Source organism: Tauraco erythrolophus, chromosome 28 (assembly GCF_009769465.1).
Source record: "Tauraco erythrolophus isolate bTauEry1 chromosome 28, bTauEry1.pri, whole genome shotgun sequence".
NCBI lineage: Eukaryota > Metazoa > Chordata > Aves > Musophagiformes > Musophagidae > Tauraco > Tauraco erythrolophus.
Genome location: NC_141492.1, coordinates 6,364,541 through 6,385,962, shown reverse-complemented (window position 1 = coordinate 6,385,962; position 21,422 = coordinate 6,364,541). Strand labels below are relative to the sequence as shown.

The window sequence follows — 21,422 nt, the reverse complement described above, 5'->3', positions numbered from 1 at the left end:
GCGAAAAGCCGCAGATGCAGCACAAAATGGTGGCAAAAACGAGACGCACTGAAGAGAAAGGGGGAGGGGAGGGAAGGGAAGGAACCGCAGCCCGCACGCGCGTTGACCAGAAGTCCCGGACGCCTTGCGCGCATGCGCAGAGGGACCTCCCCGCTCGAGCAGGCCTGCACAGGAGCGCATGCGCGCTAGTTCCTCTGGCTACCTCACGGCAGGCGTGCGCAACCGCAGCCTGTTTCGGCCCTCCGACGCATGCGCGGTAGCTCGCGAGCCGTCTCGAGATGCGGGCGACGCCGTCTGCGCCTGCGCAAGAGCTGTCATTCACGTTTTCCTCCATGTCCTGCCTTCCTCCTCCCCCCTCCTCGTCGTCGTCCTTCTCTCCGAGCCTGCGCGTAGCGGGCTTTCTTCCCCCTCCCCTCGGCGCGTTTTGGCCTCCCCACCATTTTGTGCTGTGATCGCAAGGTTAGCTGCTTGATCGTGCTGTGTTCTCCTGTGCGTTCGGGCTTGAGGCGGAATATCGAAGGGGCCTTGATGGCGGAGAGTCAGTCAGCGGCCGGGCTGGGGGAATTCACATCCCTTGGTGGGGCCGCGGCTCTCGGCTCAGAACCCGAAACGCGGCGGCTAAGCGAGCTGCGAGTGATCGACCTGCGGGCCGAGCTCAAACGCCGTAACCTAGACAGCGGCGGCAACAAGAGCGTTCTCATGGAGCGGCTGAGGAAGGTGAGTCGCAAACCTGGCGGCAGAGGGGGGGCGGGGGAGATGTCATCCGGGTTCTTTGTCCCCGGCCTGAGGGCGCTTGGCGCATGCGCGCTCGGGGTCTTGCCCGGAGTCCCGCGCCGAGGGAGGCCGTGAGGGCAGCGTGAGCTGGGCTGAGGCGCGGCGCCACTTCACTGCTTCCCAGCGCTAGTGCCGGGAGCCGCAGGGTGTTCTTTCGCACCAGTGTGCCCCTTAGCTCCGACCAGTGCAGAAGTGTTGCCCCTGCGGGGAGTGCCGGCAGCCCCGCCGCTGCACTGCTTCTTGCTGCCGCCCTGAACGCCCCGGCGGGGTCCCGCGCCGCTTACTCGCGCTCCGGCGTTGGGCACCCGCGCTACCGCCCGCACCTTCGCCGTTCCCTTGGAGCACTACTCTGATTTCACTCCGCGATGGCCCCGGTCTTTGCCATTCCCTGTCCCTGACGTACGTGCGTCCTTCCCCGATTTCCTCTCCCGTTCCCCCAGCATATACACACACTCCCCTTCCCGGTATCTCTTCTCTTGCTTCCTTTGCACGCAGTTCACCTGACTCCACCTCTCCGGAATGTATTTTCACAGCCTTCCAGGAGGCCGGAACAGCGTAGTCAATCGTGACCCTTTTATGGGTTCCAATAGGCCTGCACATTGAGAAAAACAAATATTGTTGGATGCCCTTGAGTTTCTGTAGCAGTCACTCTCAGCTCTGTACAGTTAAAAGCGCTTGTCTGCTGAGTAGGGAGCCTCGTTTACAGATGAGGGGAACTTTGCTCCTCAGTCGTAGCTCGATGTGGCTGTGGCGTTGTGTAACAACACCTTGCTTTTCAGTGCTTCTGAGGCTGATATGGCTGCCTGGCTGTATGACCTGAACTAGGGTGAGAAGCTAGTGTTCCATCTGACAAATCCTTAAAAATGCTGTCATGGTTTAACCTTAGGTAGTCAACACCACATGGCCAGACACTCGCCCCTCTGCCCCCCAGCAGGATGGGAGGGAGAATTGGAAGGATAAAAGTTAGAGAAAGCTTGTGGATTGAGATAAAGACAGTTTAATAATTTTAAAAATGGAAAGGCAAAAAAAAACAAAGAGAGGAGGAAAAAGAAAAAACACTAAAGAAAAGCAAGTAATGTGAAAGAAAGCAATTGCTCACTGTCAAACGACTGATGCTGAGCCAGTCCCTAAGTAATGACAGCCCCACCGACTTCCACCCGCACCAGTTCTTTTGCCGAGCGTGGTATCATATGGTCTGGAATATCCCTTTGGTCAGTTGGGGTCAGCTGTCCCGGCTGTGTCCCCTCCCAACTTGTACGCCCCCAGCCTGCTCGCTGGCAGGGCAGCATGAGAAGCAGAAAAGGCCTTGGTGCTATGTAAGCACTGCTCAGCAATAACTAAAACATCCTCGTGTTATCAACACTGTTCTCAGCACAAATCCAAAACATAACCCCTTACAAGCTACTGTGAAGAAATTTAACTCTATCCTGTCCAAAACCACTACAAATGCACACAAACAATATAATAGATGTCATGCTTCTGTCTCCGATAGGCCATTGAGGATGAAGGAGGAGATCCTGATGAAATTCCTGTGGCCTCAGAACTGACCAATAAGAGAACACCAAAAAGAATTAGCAAAGGTACGGAGTCTAGACAAATACGGTTCCTTTGTTTCCATGTAGCTAGAACTTGGTATACGTTTTTGATTTCTTCTGTTTCGTTAGTTTACTTTTATTTTTAAAATTTGCTTTTTCTTTTTCCCTTGTGGAAAATGGTAAAACTCTGTTGCGTTGGTGAGCGATAAGAAGTTTAAACAATACCGTGACACCTAACTGTACTTCCGTTAGCAATTCTTGAAACCTATAGATCAGACTGTAAGTGCAGATGTTTCTGTGCTTGTGACCATGAATGTAGAATTGTGGCAGGTACAGAGCAGGCAGGTGCAGCATAAGAACCTGTGGAAAGCTCTGCCAATGTATATTAAGGTGGCTCCACAACACCTGAAATACTAATTTCCTTGCCGTAACTGTATACATTCTCCTTTTTTCGTAGAAGCCCCTGAACCTCCATCATCATTTGGATGCATTTTTAAATGCAGGAAATTACTGTAGGAGTAATTAGAACCATTGTTGCACAAATAACAAATGTGTATCACTTTTGTTAGTGTTGTATTTCATTTTATAACTGTTTTGAAAATAAACTGTTCTGAAATAGCTCTTTTGTGATTTAAGTATATTTTGCTTCAAAAACATTAAATATTGAATGGGCCATGTTACATGTGGTTTATTTGAATTGCTCATAGCCAGTTCTTAAAAGATACTTTCTGAAAATTACTTTTAAGCTGCTTCCTTTACGATAACGGGGTGAAAACAGAGACAGAGCAGTTGGTTTTGAATAGTGATACAAGTTCGCGGGTGACAGATGTGTCTAAACGTGATCAGCGTGTCAAAGATCTTAAAAGAAAAGACTAATTCTAAATCAGTTTAATTATTTAAATGGTAAGAGGGAGGGGTTTTGTAACAATGATGAGGTTTCTTTTCAATGGAACACCTTCCTAGACTGTATTGTGTTTTTAGATATTGAAGTGTTGTGGAGTGAGTGGAGTATAGCTGTTGAAAAATGTAGCTGTGCTAGTTTTAGTTCATGCTCATGCTGTTCGCTTGTGTCGAGTGGCAAGTCATCCTCCACTATATTCAGACAGACCCGGACTTCTGAATCAGGGTCTTAATGATTATTTGTTGAAACAAACTCAGTGTTGAATAGATAATTCAGTGAAGAGTGGACATGTGTCATGGCAACTTCTGCCACCTGGACCTCCCCCCCCGACTTCGAACCATGACATTATGTTACAGAATCTAGTGCTGTATCTCACTTCAGTGATACTATTTTTAGGCAGAAAACCAGAAGAAGAAGGTGTTGAAGACAATGGACTAGAAGAAAACTCTAGAGATGGGCAGGTAAGTGAAATGGTGATTGCTGTTACTAAGAATATGCATTATTTAACCCGCAATAAATACACATCTGCCCTTTTTTCTTTCTGTAGGAGGATATCGAAGCAAGTCTGGATAACTTGCAAGATATTGACATGATGGATATTAGTGTGCTAGATGAGGCTGAAATAGATAACAACAGTGCTGTAGACTGTGGAGAAGACTATAGTCCTGAGAACATTCTTGATTCTCTATCTGATAATAAGGACAATGTTGAAGCAGAAATTAAAGAACTTCCAGATCAGCTAACAGAAAATGAGGTAAGTGAGTAGAGGTCTTTGAAGTTTTCAGAAGGCATTTAATAAGTATATGGGCACATGAAGGAGATATCTCAGTGTGATAGAATATAGGACATGAATGTGATACGGATTCTATTTCACGTTAACAGTTCTCTTGTCCTACTCTTTAAGTAGTAGATGTTCTTGGACCTATCAGAGACTTGAAGTGTTCACAGTAGACAGGTCACAGCCTTCTTTACCTTGCATTAACATGTTTGCTTGCCATGAAAGAAACCTGGAATGGAAAGTAATGTATTAGTTACATTAGTGTTCCTCTTGCCGTTCCAGTGTGTTAAAGCATATATATGCATGTACCCAGCAATCTAGATACTTATGTCTATGGAGAGAGAGAGAAATACATTTTCGACTCTCAGATATGGAAATCTTTTCTGTAGAAACAATGCTTTGGTTTAAAGAATTTATTGTATAATTTTTTCATAAAGGTTAATAAAAAAAGAAAGATCTTTATATATTGTGTATTGCCCTGTTCTTGACATTGCCAGGCTTTTAACTTAGTTTTGAGAGCCGCTTGCAATGTCTCTTGCACACAGCACAGTCTCCTGCTACTGAGTGAACAGGGTAATCTGTATGTTACATTCACTCCCGAAATATGATCCTTCCTTGGATCCTTATAAGTTTTCTTTATCTGAGGCTGTTCGCTCCCAAAACTGAAGGTATTATCCTTCTTTGCCTCCTCATGGTTTTTGTTTTTTGTTTTTAATTTTAGGCCTGTGGTGTCTGCTTCAACTTTTTATCATTTACCTTCTGAAAACAGAGTCATTGCAACAACATCCAGTTAACCTGAAAGGCAATTTTCTTGTGTTCTGTAAATTAGAGCTGTTGTGAGTCATGCACCCGATGATCTTTGGTTGCATCTTATCATCAGCTCTTAAGGAAGGAAGCTTTTGGGGACGTGTTTTATTTTTGGAAAAGTAGAAACCTAGGTCAGCTTCATTTCTAACTTCTTTTTCCAGTTAGAAACCAAAGAAGTAAAAACTGGAAAAATGGAAAAACATGTTATGTACAGTAACCACAAAAATGTGAAATAAATTTTCTCTCTAAATAAGAGTAACTGAAGTAGATGATGTCATGTTGGAATTAAAGTGAAAGTTAACTGGAGAAAGATATTTAATCATCACGAATACTTCTATGTTGCTCCTCATTCTTGGGTCTCAATCTAAAGCAGCAATTGAGATCTGTCAAATGCTGGAAAATAGTGCTCATATTATTGCTAGGGAAAATTGAAGTAGTATTTCTCCAGAAGGTAATGTTACTTTTTGTAAGCAATGCTTTAATTCCTTTTTTACTCTTTTAGGAAGATTATGATGAAATTGAGAACAATTTACACGTCTCTTCTGATTTAATTGAAATGAAGGTAAATAGAAAACGTAACTGTATTTCCGATTCTTATTATCAGTATTGACTGTATGCTTATACTACAAAAAAGAAAACATGACCACAATATGAAATTGTAACAGAATCCAAGACTTATATGATCTTGCTCAGAATACAATCTGTCATAGTGTCACAGAATGGGCTGGGTTGGAAGGGACCTTAAAGACCATCTATTTCGAACCCCCCTGCCATGGGCGGGGGCACCTTCCCCTAGATCGGGTTGCCCAAAGCCTCATCCAGCCTGGCCTTGAACACTTCCAGGGATGGGGCAGCCACAACTTCTCTGGGCAACCTGTTCCATTGCCTCACCACCTGTCAGTGTGAAGAATTTCTTCCTTATCACTAATCGAAATCTGCCTTCTTCCAGTTTAAAGCCATTGCCCCTTGTCCTATCACTACACGCCCTTGCAAAAAGTCCCTCTCCAGCTTTCTGGTAGGCCCCCTTTAGGTACTGGAAGGCTGCTAGAAGGTCTCTGCGGAGCCTTCCAAAAATACTTTATTGGACTCTTTAACATTCCAAGTCAGATAGGAGAATGCAGTTGTGGCTGGTACATTGATTTGGCTTTAATGGGCCAGAAAAATTACCTATATAAAGGACTCGGTTCTAGTGGATGGTGAAAAAAAGTGCTAAATGTAGTAGGTGAATTTGTTTAGTTTTCAATTTTGGAATTGGGCAAGGGCTTGCTATTATTCTGTGGAAAACGAAACAAAACAAAAAACCCCTCAGATTTTATAAAATACTCATTCTGTGTTTATTTTCCCAAACAGAAAATGGAGAAGCTACACTTGGAGCCAGGTACTGTTAAAGAAAAACATGTTCCTGTCTTTTCAACTAATATTTTTAAACCATTAACTATTAAAAAAACAGGCAAACAAACATAATTTGCATTATTTTTATGATGGACAATCCAGATCATGCAGGGTCATAGAGATTGGAAACCCAATCATATCCCCAGATCTGTGAAGTGATGCTTGTCATCTTTGAAATATTTCCAGTGAAATGAAATGGTTTAAAAACCTGTTAAACTACATAAATGGATTTAGAGAAGTTAATCACAGTTTAAAAGCTAAAGATTCTACTTGTAAACAGATCTTGTGATATCGCACACACCTTTACTCTGTTACTAAGTAGAGAGCAGTGAAAGCAGTAAAAAGATATTTTAGGGCATTAAAATTTAAAGATTAGTTACTGGATACAGAAGAAAGAAGAGAGTTTCTTCATGGAAATTGCATACAGATACTTTTCACTTACTGGACTGCAAACACACTCATGCACCATCAGAAGATGCCCAGTTCTCATGTTGGACTGTCTGCTAAAAGAATTTCAGAGAAATTTAAAAATTGAACTCTCAGTGCCTTGATACGTTCAGTTAAGCATCTCGGACTCTGGAAGCTAACTAGAGAAGAAACAGAGCTGAACGATTTCACGAAGAATATCAAGGATCAGCCAGAAGGTGTTTGTTAAATCTGTGGGGGCACTTTTCTTCCCTGTTAACATTTTAGGGCTGATTTGGTAGTTTGTCAGACAGCAGTTAGCGTAGTACTTTTACACTGTGTACACTAGGGTTTTCCAATCTCTGTGTAGCTTAGAAGTTCTCTTGGTGTTAGTGTGGCAGCCATGCCAGTTCCACATTTGTGATTGCTGTATTTCCCTGGTGATTAAATCTTGTGCCATTCTATTCCTGTTAAATCCGTAGAAAATGAGAAAATACTCGACATTTTGGGGGAAACTTGTAAATCTGAACTACTTAACGAAGAAACTTCCTGAAGCGGAGCGGCCACATGCACAGGAAGCAAGTAACGTGGTGCCAGGCAAGAGGCTAGCAGAGGAAGAGGACGCTCTTGCTGCCACTCAGTTGGAGGAAGATGCTTTAGATTTGGACAGCAAATCGGCACAAGCTATGGCAAGGAAGGAAGCAAAGCGTTTAGTTGTAGCAAAAGGGGAGACAAGTGAACAGACAATAGAGGAAGAGAAACCGGACTCTGAATGTTTAGTAGTAGAGACCCTAAGCGATCAGAGTAGCAAACGCTCCCAAGGCCTGGAAGCCTCTAGTGGGGAAACAGCGGAAAAAGGCGCAGGTCCCGAAGCCAAAGATAGCAAAGAAGATGCCAAGAAAACAGAAGACAAAGCTAATTCTGAGGAATCCCCTGCTACTAAAGAGTCCTCAACCAGTGAGGGCGGTGATCAGAAAAAGAGGTTTGTTTTTTCTCCGTTATAGACCAGATGCTATCTTTTTTCATTGGTCGTTAAGTGATGCGAATAAGCTGTTTCCTTCAATTGGCCACCGAGACTGATGAAATTGTAGCCTATTCCTAAAGAGTCTGTTTTATTTCTCCATGTGCAGATATTTTATTTTTTTTTAAAACACAGAGGGTTTGATTTCTTTCCTTCCTCAACCTTCAACGGTTGTTTTCTTACTGTTATTTATAAACGTCTTCCTTATATAACTCTGTTTAAGAATCTGACTTCATTATTTCTTGTCAGATTTCTTAAATCAACTATACAAAGGTGTGTTTTCGTTTGCAATGTATTTTCTGGTAGGTATTTAATTTTAGCATTTTTCATAATTTATAGTTAGTCACGTTTCTTTCTGACTTGAATAACGTGGTGTTTTGTCTTTAGCCCTGTTGAGGAGGACAGAGATACAAAGATAATCTCAAAAGATGAGAAAGGTATGTGGTTTTTTTTTTCAAAAATAGAACTTTAATGATTGCTTGGAGAAACTGGTTTTGTATTGGATTGGGTATTTCAGCAGAAAAACACTGGAATCTGTGCAGTTGTTAAATGTAATAAATTAGTCGCTTCTTTGTGGATTTTTTAAAATCTATCTATGCCAGAAAATCTATTTTCCTTTTGTGCATTTCCTAAGGATGTCTGTGTCGCACCCTTTGGTTTATATCTTTTCAAAAGTAGATGTTAATACATGGCAAATATGTCCATGGCATTGACAATGCTTACTAACAGGTGTAAGTGAGTCAAGAGCCTTTTGCAATTGTGTTTACTTTACTATACACTTGTGGTTCTTCATACCGTCTTCTGTTCTGCTGAAATAACTTGGAATCTAGTATTCACATGTTTAAATGCCACAGAAGCTTACAGCTTAACGTTGTCTTCAGATCAGATTGATGTTATTAGATCTTTGTCCACGCAGATCCTATTTACGGTGCAAATATGCATCATAAGCAAGATGAAAATTTCTTGATCAACAGCATGAGGTGCCTGCTCCTTCTTTTCATCATACTTCTTCCTTTTAACACATCAGGCTTCTGAGTCTTTGCAGCTCACTCCACCTCTCTATGCTCTCCTACCTGATCGGGACAGAAAATTTAGAACTGACTCTTAAACACCTTCTTACAGACTGCAGGCAGGTAGTTCAGCATGGTAAGCGTGGAAGTTCCAGCAATTCCTGTAATAGGCAAGAAACTCATTATGAGATCTGTCTACTGACTGGACAGGAAGAATTTGTTTGGCTTTAATTGGGGTTAACGACACAGACTGAACTCCGTGTCAGCTGCTTTTTCCAACATCTGGGGTTATACCTGTCTGTGCGAGCTACTGGACCTCACCGTCAGCTCCATTAGGGTCTGTTTTCCTCTTGCTTACAGTCTGTAATCTTGTCTCCTCCTGTTTCAGAATATTTAAAGGAGTGGTTTGTGCATGCAGTCATTTACCCAATTACTTTATTTTTTTTGTGGAGTAGGAAAACTCTTCTTCAAGGTTGCATTCAAAATAGCCTCCAGGAATTTGGATGTCTAATAACAACAACCTTTCCCCTGCATACCTTCCTCCAAAGGATATGCTGTGTTCCATAACATTTGTTTAAATAGTTTTCTGGCTTAGTAAAAAGCACTGGGGAGAGGTAGCTACTTGATTATGTAACTGCATGCAGAGCAGAGCAGTTGAGACAGAGGAAAGGTACAGAACTATATACAAGTCAGTTCTGACTCATAGGTTGCTATTTCCACACCTGTATGAAAGGATTTTATTTAGGAGGAGGAGTTTTCCATTTTCCTTGCATTTGTTATGAAAGCTGTATTAATAAGAATGTAGTAAATTTATGAGCTCTTAAGTCTGGTGGACTTGGCAGTCGACCTATGCATATCTGAACGATGTCGCCAGTGTTGCAGGTTGGCCCCCAATACCTATGTCATTCTAGTTTCTAACTTGGAGAAGATTTTGTAGTCTCAGTCTTTCTTTGTCTTGGAAACGCAGTACCATTGCAGGAACACCTCTTGAAGTCTTATGGGAGGGCAAAAACTGAAGATGTTGAGCCTAATCGAAGCTTATTCAAAAAGGGCATTAATGTAGTTTAAATAATCTAAAAAATAGTTGGTAAAATAGAAGGAAGTGCTCGTTTTTCTCTAGGATGCTGGTGCCAGTGTAACCACATGTGGCCATTTTCTAGAGGAAGCTGATGGAATAAAAGCATTAAAGCCTATGGCTCAGCTGTTCGAAACCCCAAGACAATTTATCTCCCATGTGCATGACACACCTTTGTCCATGCAGTTCTAGAGACTGGAAGATGACAGGTGTAGGCTGAGTCTCCTTTATACAAAAGACCTCTTTTTTTTTTTTTTTTTTTTTTTTTAAAGACATTGGTACAAATGATTGCATGCTTCCCTAGGGAACTTGTATAAATATTAACAACAGTGTTCTCAGTGCTAAGTTCATGTTTGAGACAACGAAAAACTATCAGGAAGTAAGAGATGGAAAGACATTCAAACAAAATAGCATTTTAGAAAAGTTCTGGAAGAAATGTCTTCCCTTGATGAAAGCAGCACAGAGAAATTCCATATATCACCAAAAGAAAAAAATAAAAGGCAGATGCTTTGGAAGCAGGTAGCTGAACTGAAACCTGCTTCAGTCCATTCATTGAAGCCTTGGAACTGAACACTACCAAGACTGATAAAAGGACAGTAAAGACATTTCAAAGGATGCTGGAAACAGTATCCCTGCAGAAGTGATTCACACTGAAATGCAAGTGCTAAAACTTGGAGTTCAGCCCGAACACTTTTTAATCGCTGAGCGTACATGGGTACTAACACAGTTCCCACAAATCTAGCAGGTCTTCTGTCTTTTCCTTCAAGTGCAGTTACTGGGATCTCTCCAGGCACATTCTAAAGAGCCACAGTTACTTCAGAGAAGTAGGACTTAACAGACTTCTGTTGCGTGTGTCAAAGCTTGTAGTTCCATCTTAAAATATTTGCACTTGTAATACTATTTGCCTTCAGGAATGCGAGTCACAGCGGGACAATGTTATGTATTGCGTTTCATTTGCTCTGCAATTAAAAAAAAATAAAATATTTGTAGAACTACTCCTTTTTAGTTCAGAAGTAGTTGCTGAAATAATGAGGATTTGGTGTATGTTTTGGTTCTGTTCATTTGTTTTCCTACTTAGGTCGCACTGCTAGCGGTTCTGGTAGAAACTTTTGGGTGAGTGGACTGGCTTCCACTACCAGAGCTACAGATTTGAAGAATCTGTTTAGCAGATATGGGAAGGTAAGAGTTTTGTTTTGTTTTGTTTTTTTTCACTTGAAACTGTCTTAATAAGACTTTTGAAGCTCCTGTCACTGAAAATACCAGTGAAAGGAATCAAATTATCCAAAGTATTGTGGGATATCAAGCAAAAAATTGCCAAAGTACATGCTGAATGACTGCTTTTTTTATTGTCACTCACTTCCAAACAAATACAAAATTCCATTTACAGCCCTTTATTTGAAACAGTCAATGACTGTTTACACATACTGTTATCTCCTATGCTGTAGTAGAGTATCTTCACTCATTGGAAATTCAGAGTCAACAGTGAATGTAACATTTATTAAAGACTTCCTTGGGACTAAGTAAAACATGCAGTAAATATTGAAACATGACTATTGGGGAAAATCTTAAGAATTGCCTTGGTACCTGACATTTTATTTTTGTCTACAATTGGCAATTGTTTTAAAAAGCACTTGTTTGGGTAGGATTGCAGGGAGGGAGCATGTTTGGTTTGTGAGAGGAAGGTTTCCTGAAGTTGTTAATGATAGACAAAATGGCAATTTAAATCTCCCTGTCAGCTGGGAAATTGAAAGAGCTAGTTTAACAGAAGACTGATGTCAGTGACATCAGTAAGGATTTTTGTCAGACCTTTGAAGCCTATTTAAAGATGACTGTCAGCATATTGTAGTAAAAGAAAACTGTACGTGGTAGCAATCCGCTATTGAATGTTTAACTCGTGAAAATACTCTAGAACTTAAACATGACTTTACAATAGATACAAAAATGGATTATGTGTAGCACAGCTTTGAGTTTGTCTGAAAGTCATGAGACTAGTAAAACCCTTTTAACGTTCCTTGTAACAATAAAAATGCAATGCTTTCCTTCCATTTATTTGTTCAGAATTCCATCTGGTAACCTGGAACATTGATCATAGAGATGTACCACAAAATTTTAAATGTAATTAAAAACTGTGCCACAGCCAACCGAGTATTTGCCTCTACTTAGACGCCATGGTAACGTTTAGTTGTTTAAATAAAATTACTGTTATTTTCTTTGAAGTATTAACAGAGGCAAAGCTTCCTAGAAGTGGATGTACATCTGCAATAAATCAAATGCTCAAAAGTATGTTCTTTATTCAACTGTACTTTAAAATATGACACCTCTGTGAAATACGATTGATTTCTGTAATACAAAGTAAGCTGTATTGAATATATGAGCGTAAGTAAACATCATTTGTGAAAACAGGTGTTTTATGTGGGCTTTCTCAAGTTAAACTTTTTAGGGAAACTTCCCGTTTCTTAAACAAGATTGCAGATAACATTGTGGGTCTGCCTCTTAGCAGTGACATGAAAACATATTTGAAAGGAGATGGGACTTAACAGTTGAGCTAGCATTAGCATGTGAGTGGAAATGAGCTTACAAATTTTTATTAGGTTTTTACTCCTTTACACTTAAGCAAAAGGATGCTGTTGATGTAAAGTTGGCCTCTTTTTTTGTTTTGTTTTGTTAACGGGCTTTCTTCAGAACAGAATTCAGTCTTTGGCTCCCATCTGTTGATTCAGCTTTTGCAGTGTTGTCTTTGCAACAGAAGCATGATTAGCTTCAAGCAACGATCCTTTTGTATTTGTTAATCTTAAAAATAGAAGTTTCCTGAATGAGGATGAGCAGGAATAAAACAGTAAAAATGGAGCTGGTTCTTCTTACTGTTAAAGGGCGGGCGTTTGTTAGAGTGTAATACCTCTTTTATTTTGGAAAGGTGGTCGGTGCAAAAGTGGTCACCAATGCTCGCAGCCCTGGTGCTCGCTGTTACGGCTTTGTTACGATGTCTACAGCTGAGGAAGCAACAAAGTGCATTACTCACCTCCACAAAACAGAGTTACATGGAAAAATAATTTCTGTAGAAAAAGTGAGTACTGATCCTCAAAGATATCCCATTATCATCAGATTATGCAAATGATCGAGACCGCATTCTCAGCTAATGATGTGCAAAATTAATTTCAGGCAAAAAATGAACCTGCTGGGAAGAAGCCAAGTGAAAAAAATGAGAATGAAGCAAAGAAAGAACCAGTCAGTGAGAGGTACTGTTCTAAAAGTACTCTGTCCAAAGGGATTTTGCTGTTCTTCAGTTTATGTTGATTTGTCAGGAGCAAAGTTACACTAAGAATTTCTGTGGCAAACATTCAAAAAGAGTGATAGATGCATTTTTCCAACTTTCAGTATAAGATAAACTTCTGTTGATGTTCAATGCCTAACTTAACACATTTCTGTTCTATGCTTTAAGGTAGGCATTGGAAAGTTGCATTTTCAAGCATACCTTTTAATTTAGCTATATTTGGTTTTTAGTAAAGATTGTTGTGCTTTCCTGTCACAAATCTATAGGAAAGGCTGTTTGAGAATTTTGATCAGTATGTCACTGTTTCTTGGTTAAATTTTTCCCTCCGGGCCTTCTCAGGTGGTTGTGGTCACAAACAGTTAAAGATCAGTTGTCCAAGATCCTGTTTTCAGAACATGTTCCTCTTCAGCACTATGCTTTTTCTCTCTAGCATTACTGAAAGTAGCTGAAAAAGATACCTAGAGAGTGAATAAGACACTAAGTCCTTTGCTTTAATTATCTTCTTGGGGTATAACTCCTATTAAATGCTATTTGCTGAGAAGTTTTTGCCTTTATTTCACCTAGTTGCCCAACAAAAATAATTCACATTGGCACTTCATAACTGTCGTGTCGTATAAGGAGCTTTGTGGGCATTAAGCGCATGGTGGTGTGAATTTTTTCCTTTTGGCTCCAGTTGAGACATCTGAATCACGTGTAAGTGTTTATGACAACTGGACAGCATGATCTGATTGTCTTATTTTATAGTGTAGGAAGTTGTAGAAGGAAATCTTTGCAAATCGAATTATGACTGTCCTACCACATTAGAATTCTACTTTGTTACTGTGTTACTAGCATTCTCCTTCTATTTTCTTTTCTCTTACTCTGAATTAGTCTGATCTATATCAATCTCTATCTATAGACCTGGTAGTGTTAAAAGGGATGAGAAATCTGACCAAAAAGATGATCCAAAAAAGACAGAAGACAAAGATGAAAAGGAGAAAAAAGATAAAGACGAACTGAAGTCTGGTTCATCAGATCAACCTAAAACTATTAAGTCAGGTAATGTGGCTATTCTTTTTTTCATAGAGTAAAAGTTACGGCAAAGTATGAGTAATTAATTGTAGGTAGTTCTTTCCAAAGAACTGCCAATATTCTAGAATTATTTCTGGTTCTTAGTTGGAAATCCAGAAGGTATAAAGAGGCAGGGGAGGAGACGGGTGTTTGACAGAAGCACTTGGAAGAGGTGTAGGGAAAAAACAGTTTTGGAGGAGAGAGTTAAATACCTGTTCTCACATTTTAGAGAACGTAACTTCTGGCATAGCAGAAAGTGGTGTATGTTGTGTAGTTCGATTGTTTTTTCCATCTCTTTCCCTTCACCTCTGACTTATTTAGGAAGTAAAGGAACAGAGAGAACTGTAGTAATGGATAGATCCAAAGGAGAACCTGTTATTAGTGTGAAAACATCAACTGCATCAAAAGACAGAGTAAGTAATGTTCCTGCATGGGAAACATCTTTCAGTTTTCCTTAAAAACAAATACTGAATCCTGCCAAGCTACATGTAACCCACGCTTGTCTTACTGATTTGTCCAATTAGAGTTTCTATAACGTGGATTTAGATCTTAATTAGTAAAATACTTTCATACAGCTGATAACTATATTCAGCAATGAAATCCTGCCAAACAAATGTGGGAAGGTGTTAGTGTGTTAATATATGGGGTGTCTGTAATGTTAATAAAAACTAGCTTTTTTGAAAAATGCAGAGACCAAGCTTTGAGACATTATATGTACGAATGGAAACGGAGCTTAGAGTATTGTTTGTGATAGTTGTCCTTTTGTAAATGCACTCCATTAAGTTTCTCTACTTCAATATTAAATACAGAGCATTAAGAGCCAGGATCGCAAATCGGAGAGCAGAGAGAGACAAGGCATTGTGCCGTTTGACAAAATCAAAGCGCAGCGAAAAATGAGGGAGGCAGAGCAGCGCCGGTAAGAGCAACAGTGAAATTGTTTGATGTTTTTTTTTCTGAGAATGAATATAATTTGATTAAAATGGCGAAGAGAAAAAGAGGGGTTCGATTTGTTTTTTACTTGTAATTTGTTATAGTTTTGTGGTTCACATATCTGTTGAATTGGGAAAGCTCCAATTATTGATTCTGTTAGTACTAAGCTTGAAATTGGGGGAAAAAAAATTGAAGTTTGTTTTTTGTTCTTTTTCCATTTTGTAGATTTTGCTATTTAGATTAATTTAAGTAATCCTGCTCTCCTTAGCTGAGCATGAATTATAGTAGATGTGAAACAATAGTTCTAAACTTGCCACACTCAAATATATAGGAAAGGATCAGGAGAAAAGTTGTCTTTCGGTGAATAAGACCTTGTCTTTCTTGTCTTAGCATTCAAAGTCTCCATAGTGTTTGAAATAAAACAAGATGAATGTTTTTGTATTTAAATGCATTATGTCCATAGAGAAATCGTGGGATTTTCCAGCAACCCTTCAAAGTTTCTACATTGTATCTTTTTAGTTAATAACTTAATTCAGGTATTTAATTATTCTTGGTGGGGTTTTATTTCTGTTTTCATGATGTTTAATACAGGATAAAGGTGGTAATAGCCATCCTTCAAATTCCTTGCTAAAACTGTGACCTGAATTCTATGTTGAAACATTTTCCACACATTATGAAACTTTATTATTTACCTAAAATAAGTTGAATTGGACAGGGGGAAAATGCTTTAATCATTCTTACTGGAGAGGAAAAAGTTTCTCTCTCATAGGTAGATTTCTTAGCCTTAGTGGAGTCATATTATTCAGCATACCTTCTGGCTCCTTCAGAGTTGGATATTTTACTTGAATAGAAGGAATGAGCTTGGGGCATTTGGATTCAAATTCTCTTGACCATACAGGATTATTTGCCCCCACAGGCTGGTTTTGTGGGAGTAATATGATCGGTCTCTAAATACAAGTAAATCATGTGTACGCTGAGTGTTTTCCCTCCGTGCCTTTCCTTCCACTCACCCCCCAGGTATAATTTCAAGGAGGTGACGCAAGTTCACAGTCACTGTGGTTTTAATTTTTAATACTTTTTTTTTTTTAATTTCCTTTATTTGTTGAAGTACTAGATCTACAACCTTTTTGTTTCTGTTAAAACAGCACACGTGAGCGTCGGGAGAGACAGCAACACCTGCAGACCATCCGGGAACGAGAAGAAAGGGAGAGGCTTGAAATTGCTCGTGAGAGACTGGAAATTGAAAGGCAGCGTCTTGAACGAGAACGGATGGAAAGAGAAAGACTGGAAAGAGAACGAATGCACATAGAGCATGAAAGGAGAAGAGAACAAGATCGCATTCAGCGAGAAAGAGAAGAGCTGCGACGGCAGCACGAGCAACTGCGCTATGAACAAGAACGCCGGTCTGCAATGAGAAGACCGTATGACATAGATGGCAGGTAAAGCCAGCAAATACAAATGATGCAAGTGGAAAACGTTGCTGCCAGGTTCTGTCTCATCAGCCTGTGCTATTAAAAGCTATCCATATTCTCTCAGCTTCCATTAATCAGCAGTTGTTGATTGCATTGAGATGACCATGTTTAATAGCCCCAGTCAAACTATCCTCTCTGAGGTTTTTCATCTCCCTTTTGAACTTAATTACCCCTCTTCTGGTTTGCACAGTCTGGAAGGAGGGAACAAGATCAGAAGTCATTATCTTGACTAAAATGAGTATGTTCTTTCTTTCAGGAGAGATGATCCGTACTGGCCAGAGGCAAAACGAATGGCAATGAATGATAGGTACCATTCAGATTTCAGTCGCCAGGATCGCTTCCATGACTTCGATCACAGGGATCGTGGCCGTTATCAAGACCATTCAATAGACAGGTTAGTGTCTTACCTCCCACTGTGTTGCCTGAAATTGAAAGACAGATTTGTATTTAATGTCACATTTTGCTGCCTTTACTGTGGGTTTGGTTTGCATTCTGTTTTTGAAGTGTGGCTTAGTGGCTATGGACATTTTCCTATATAACCATGAAGAGATCTGCACTGTGCCATGAGTTAAACCTTCTGGCAGGCTTGTTCAGCGTTCTGCTTGCAGTGCTGTTTCACACATTTCTAGGATTTTGAAAAATTTCAAAATAATACTGTAGGCACCTAGCATCTTAAAGAGAATATTCTGGTTTATACCTTAGGACTAACTATGTTTTCCAAGAATCCAAAACATGTCATGGTTTCCATATGTTCCAGGTGTTTGTGCCTTTTGTACATAATGTTGACACTACATGGAAGCAGGACTTTTCATCTGTGTTTTTATGTAAATGGATTTTTATAGAGTGGTGTATGTTTTACTACCACAGTCTGATTTTATTTGTCTGTCTGTAGGAGAGATGGATCAAGGACAATGATGGGAGATCGAGATGGACAAGTGAGTTGCTTTATAAAGCTACAGAAACATCTTAACTTCTTATAGCCTAGTTTTCTATAGTGTGCATGAGATTAAATTTCAGTAGTTAAGAATTACATTTTACCTCCCAAAACATGTATCAGTAACCAGATGAAATTTAGTTCAAAGACTTGTTACTATAAAAGTTAGATATAGTTCTTCTGATACAAATCAAACAAAACAAGTGAATTGCGTCAAAAAGGTAGAATATTCCAAAAGATTGTATAGAAAAGTAAAGGTACAAAGTATGTATAAAATTCACTCTACGAGGTTGCGTGGAAAGAACAGAAAAACTATCAGAGATGTTTGCATGTTTTTGAGAGCTGGGGGAAAGACATTCAGGACACATTCGACCAGTGAGAAATTAATTTTGAGAAGTCAGCGAATCCTCAAGTGCCCTTTACTGATGGCTAAGCTGTGAGACTCAGAGGGCAGGATGGAGAAGTGGCCAGAGGGGAATATCATTAAGTTCAACAATGGGAAATGGGGAGTCCTGCTCCTGGGGAGCAATAACCCTGTGCGGCAGTCTATGCTTGAGACCAACCAGATGGAAAGCAGTTTTGCAGAGAAGGACCTTGGAGTCGTGGTGGACAAGCAGCTGACCATGAGCCAGCATTGCACCCTCCTGGCAAATAAGGTCAGTAGCATCCTGGGCTGCGTTAGGAAGAGTGTTGCCAGAAGGTCAAGGGAGGTGATCCTTCCTTTTTAATTGGCACCCATGTGACATACTGTGTTCAGTTCTGGGCTCCCCAGTACAAGAAAGAGAAGAACTTACTGGAGTTAAGTGCAGCCCAGGGCCACAAAGATGATTAAAGGCCTGGAGCTTCTTTGTATGAGGAGAGGCTGAGAGAGCTGGAACTGTTAAGTCTGGAGAAGAGAAGGCTCAGGAGTTAATATGCACTAACATCTCACAGGAGGGAAGGTATGGAGTAGATGGAGCCAGACTTTACTCAGTAATGCCCACTGTCAGGACAGAGTCAATAAGCACAAACAGAAACACATCACATTCCATCTGAAGACATAACAAATCACCTTCTTTCTTTCTTTTTTTTTAAAAAAAAAAAAAAAAAAAAACACCAACAACAAAACAACCAAACAACAAACTGTGAAGGTGGTCAAACATTGGATCAGGTTGCATAGGGAAGTTGTGAAGTCTCCAGCTGTGAAGATACTCAAAACCCAAAGGGAGATTGTTCTGGACAGCGTGCCCTGGCTGACCCTGCTTGAGCAGAGGGGTTGCACTAGATGATCTGAGGAGGTCTCTTCCATCCTAAATGATTCTAAGATTGAGTAATTACAGCTGAGCATTTTTAAACAATTAAACAGTCTGTTTTGGGCAGTGCTGTACGTGTTCTTTGCGTTTTAGCATTATCCAGATGAGCGCCATGGAGGACCAGATCGTCATTCACGAGACTCTCGGGAAAGCTGGGGTAGCTATGGATCTGACAGAAGAATGAGCGAAAGTAGAGGGATACCCCCACAGTCACGGTTAGTATGCTTCACAGAAAATACTTTTTCTTGTGCATATAAGGAGCATTTCCATATGTGAAAGTGGGACACAATTTTTGGAAGTACGATTCCTTTTTTCCCCAACTTTCATCCGAGTCTGTTCTCTGTTGGATGGACTACAAATGAGTAGCTCTTTCAGCTTGCTGATGCATCTTAGCTTTTTTTTTTTTAATAAGTTTACATCTGAAAGTCTTCATGTTTTCAATTAATTTTACCTAACATTACTATCAAAGCTTGATATTTTCAGGGTAGTGGATCTTCCCCAGTTTGTAGTTGTTGGAAGCACCATCCTGTCAGCCCTTTGAAAGAAAAAAAGTTCATAAAATGCTTACGGACTAGAGGTCTGTGTGTTGTGGTTTTGGTTTTTAATAAGTCCTATGAGGAAACCAGCCTACAGAAAACTCCAAAAATAAATAGACTGGTCAAAACAAAAAGCTAGGATATTCAGCGTAAACTGGGATATCAGTGTAGCATAAACCAGATTAAGGAAATGGTATTTTCTTCTTTGTCATGTTAGTTGGATTGGACAGAAGGCTTATTGCTGAGATTTGACTTAACAGATGGCAATATAAATACAAGATTTGCATGTACCTTGGTAAAGCATTTGAGCAAGTTTGTGACTTAGTTGTTTTACTTGAATCTATTTTGTGTGCTCTGGCTAATGTGAGAAGGTATGGATTTCATACTTTTGCAGGGATGGGCGTGACTGGGGAGATCACGGTCGAAAGTTTGAAGGACACCAAGATCGTTCATGGCAGAGCAGTGTGGAAGGAGGAATGATAGGACGGGATCATGAGAGATGGCAAGGTATGCTTCTTGCACGGCAGCTCATTAGTTGTGCTACGTAAAGCAGAAAATACAGGCATTATTATCCTTGGAGATGAAGTAAAACTATTCTGTGGATATAAAGGAAGCATTTGAACTCTTTTAGGTGGAGGTAGAGGCAGACCTGGACATGTGATGCATCGTGGAGGCATGTCAGGGTAAGAACTTTAAAAAGAGCAAAGTGTTTGTTTCCCTTCTGAGGGGCATCTCTTCTATTTAAATGGGCTAAAGAAACATTTTATGGGAGTGTTAGGTATCTGATTTGATATTTAAATGTCAAGGAATGATAAAGTATTCCCATGTTTTTATGTAGTGCATCTTATTGAAGAGTGAAAAATGTTAAAACACCCATTGCATCAACCTGACTACCAGAGTCAGAAAAGAAAATTACAATGTCTGAATCACTTTCTAGGCGTGGAGGTTTCATGCAAGGTGGCAACCAAAGTCAGATGATGCATGGAGGAGGAATGCAAGGAGAAGGATTTGCTGGCCAGGAGAGAGCAAACAGACCTAATGATCCTCGTTTCAACCGTCGCTACTGAATGTGTTTTAATCTTTAATGCAAGGTGGCAACCGAAATGAATCTCTTACCCAGGGTTACCATTAATTGTAACTTATGGGCTACTGTAAGTGTATTTTATTTTTTTTTTAAGCTGCTGCCATATTATGTCACTCAATCCAATGTGAACTCATTTGTTTTGTAACGTGTTGTTCATATCCCATTTAAAATGTTTGTTAATGAAGCATTCCATTTTCCATAAATAAAGCCAGTTTACAGTTAATTGCTTTACTTCAGCAGTCCTTGGAAAACTAATTTATTCAGCTATATGTTAAACCTTGTAACTTCTTTCAGAGATGAAGTATCAAAATGCCTTACAGGTGTCCCTTTGCCCTTTCAGTAGCACACAGCTCCCAGAAATACACAGAAATACTGTGTTACTTCAGACGTGTCAAAATTAACTAGCCTATGCGCCAGCATGAAAGAATGTTAGGATTGCAGTTGTCAAAGTTGGAACACCCTGCCACTGCAAAATTGACTTAGGATCCTGTAGGACAAGTGGTGAAGAATTTTTTTCATCTTGGCTCATGTTGGTAGGTACTGTGCAACGTAATACTCTTCACTCTCTGAAAAGGCCACATGCACAGCTTCTGTAAGAGAAAACGCACAGATAGTCGTGAAAGTAATGACTTTCAAGTGCAAGTCACAATCATTTTTGTTTAGCTTCTGATAGATCAGGGTAGTCTAAAGCTCCACCAATTTCAGGTTAATTTTACCTAGCAATCCATAATTGCCCTGAAGTAGATTAGAAATGGCCATTCGTTGTGCATGAGGACAAGTGAATCACTCCCACTAGATATAACCTATGGCTGCCCCTTTTATTGCATCTGGACCTTCTCTGCAGGAATTGCATGGAAATGTGAAGCTCTAGCACAAGTGACCTGTCCATTTGTAGCTTTAAGGAGAGCATCTTTCCTTGTCCTCAGCAGGTATGTAGCATCCCAAATGGGATTATGAGATTTCTCCTCCAGCCAGGGCAGACTATTTACAGCACCACACAGTCATTTATAAGCATGAGGAACATCTCCTGGTCTACTATTTAAGGAGTTTGGAGAAGTCGAAATAAAGTCATGCCTGTGACCCAGACCATTGCGTCAACAACCTATCTAAAGATTGATGCCAAAGAAATAGTGGTTTATGATCTGGGGAGACAAT

At 40.2% G+C, this 21,422-nt stretch overlaps 1 protein-coding gene across 1 annotated transcript; it reads left to right on the top strand.

The window, feature by feature from the left end:
• Positions 1-324: 324 nt before the first annotated feature.
• Positions 325-20,498, top strand: SAFB (scaffold attachment factor B). Its single transcript, XM_086627871.1, is given in 22 exon segments — positions 325-717; positions 2,267-2,354; positions 3,607-3,671; positions 3,758-3,964; positions 5,298-5,357; positions 6,146-6,173; positions 7,075-7,139; positions 7,141-7,574; positions 8,001-8,050; positions 10,777-10,877; positions 12,613-12,762; positions 12,858-12,934; positions 13,868-14,007; positions 14,341-14,432; positions 14,829-14,935; positions 16,095-16,388; positions 16,678-16,815; positions 17,314-17,356; positions 18,741-18,862; positions 19,578-19,690; positions 19,815-19,866; positions 20,121-20,498. Coding segments are annotated over 22 exon segments (2,745 nt in total). The 5' UTR covers positions 325-528; the 3' UTR covers positions 20,251-20,498.
• Positions 20,499-21,422: the final 924 nt, after the last annotated feature.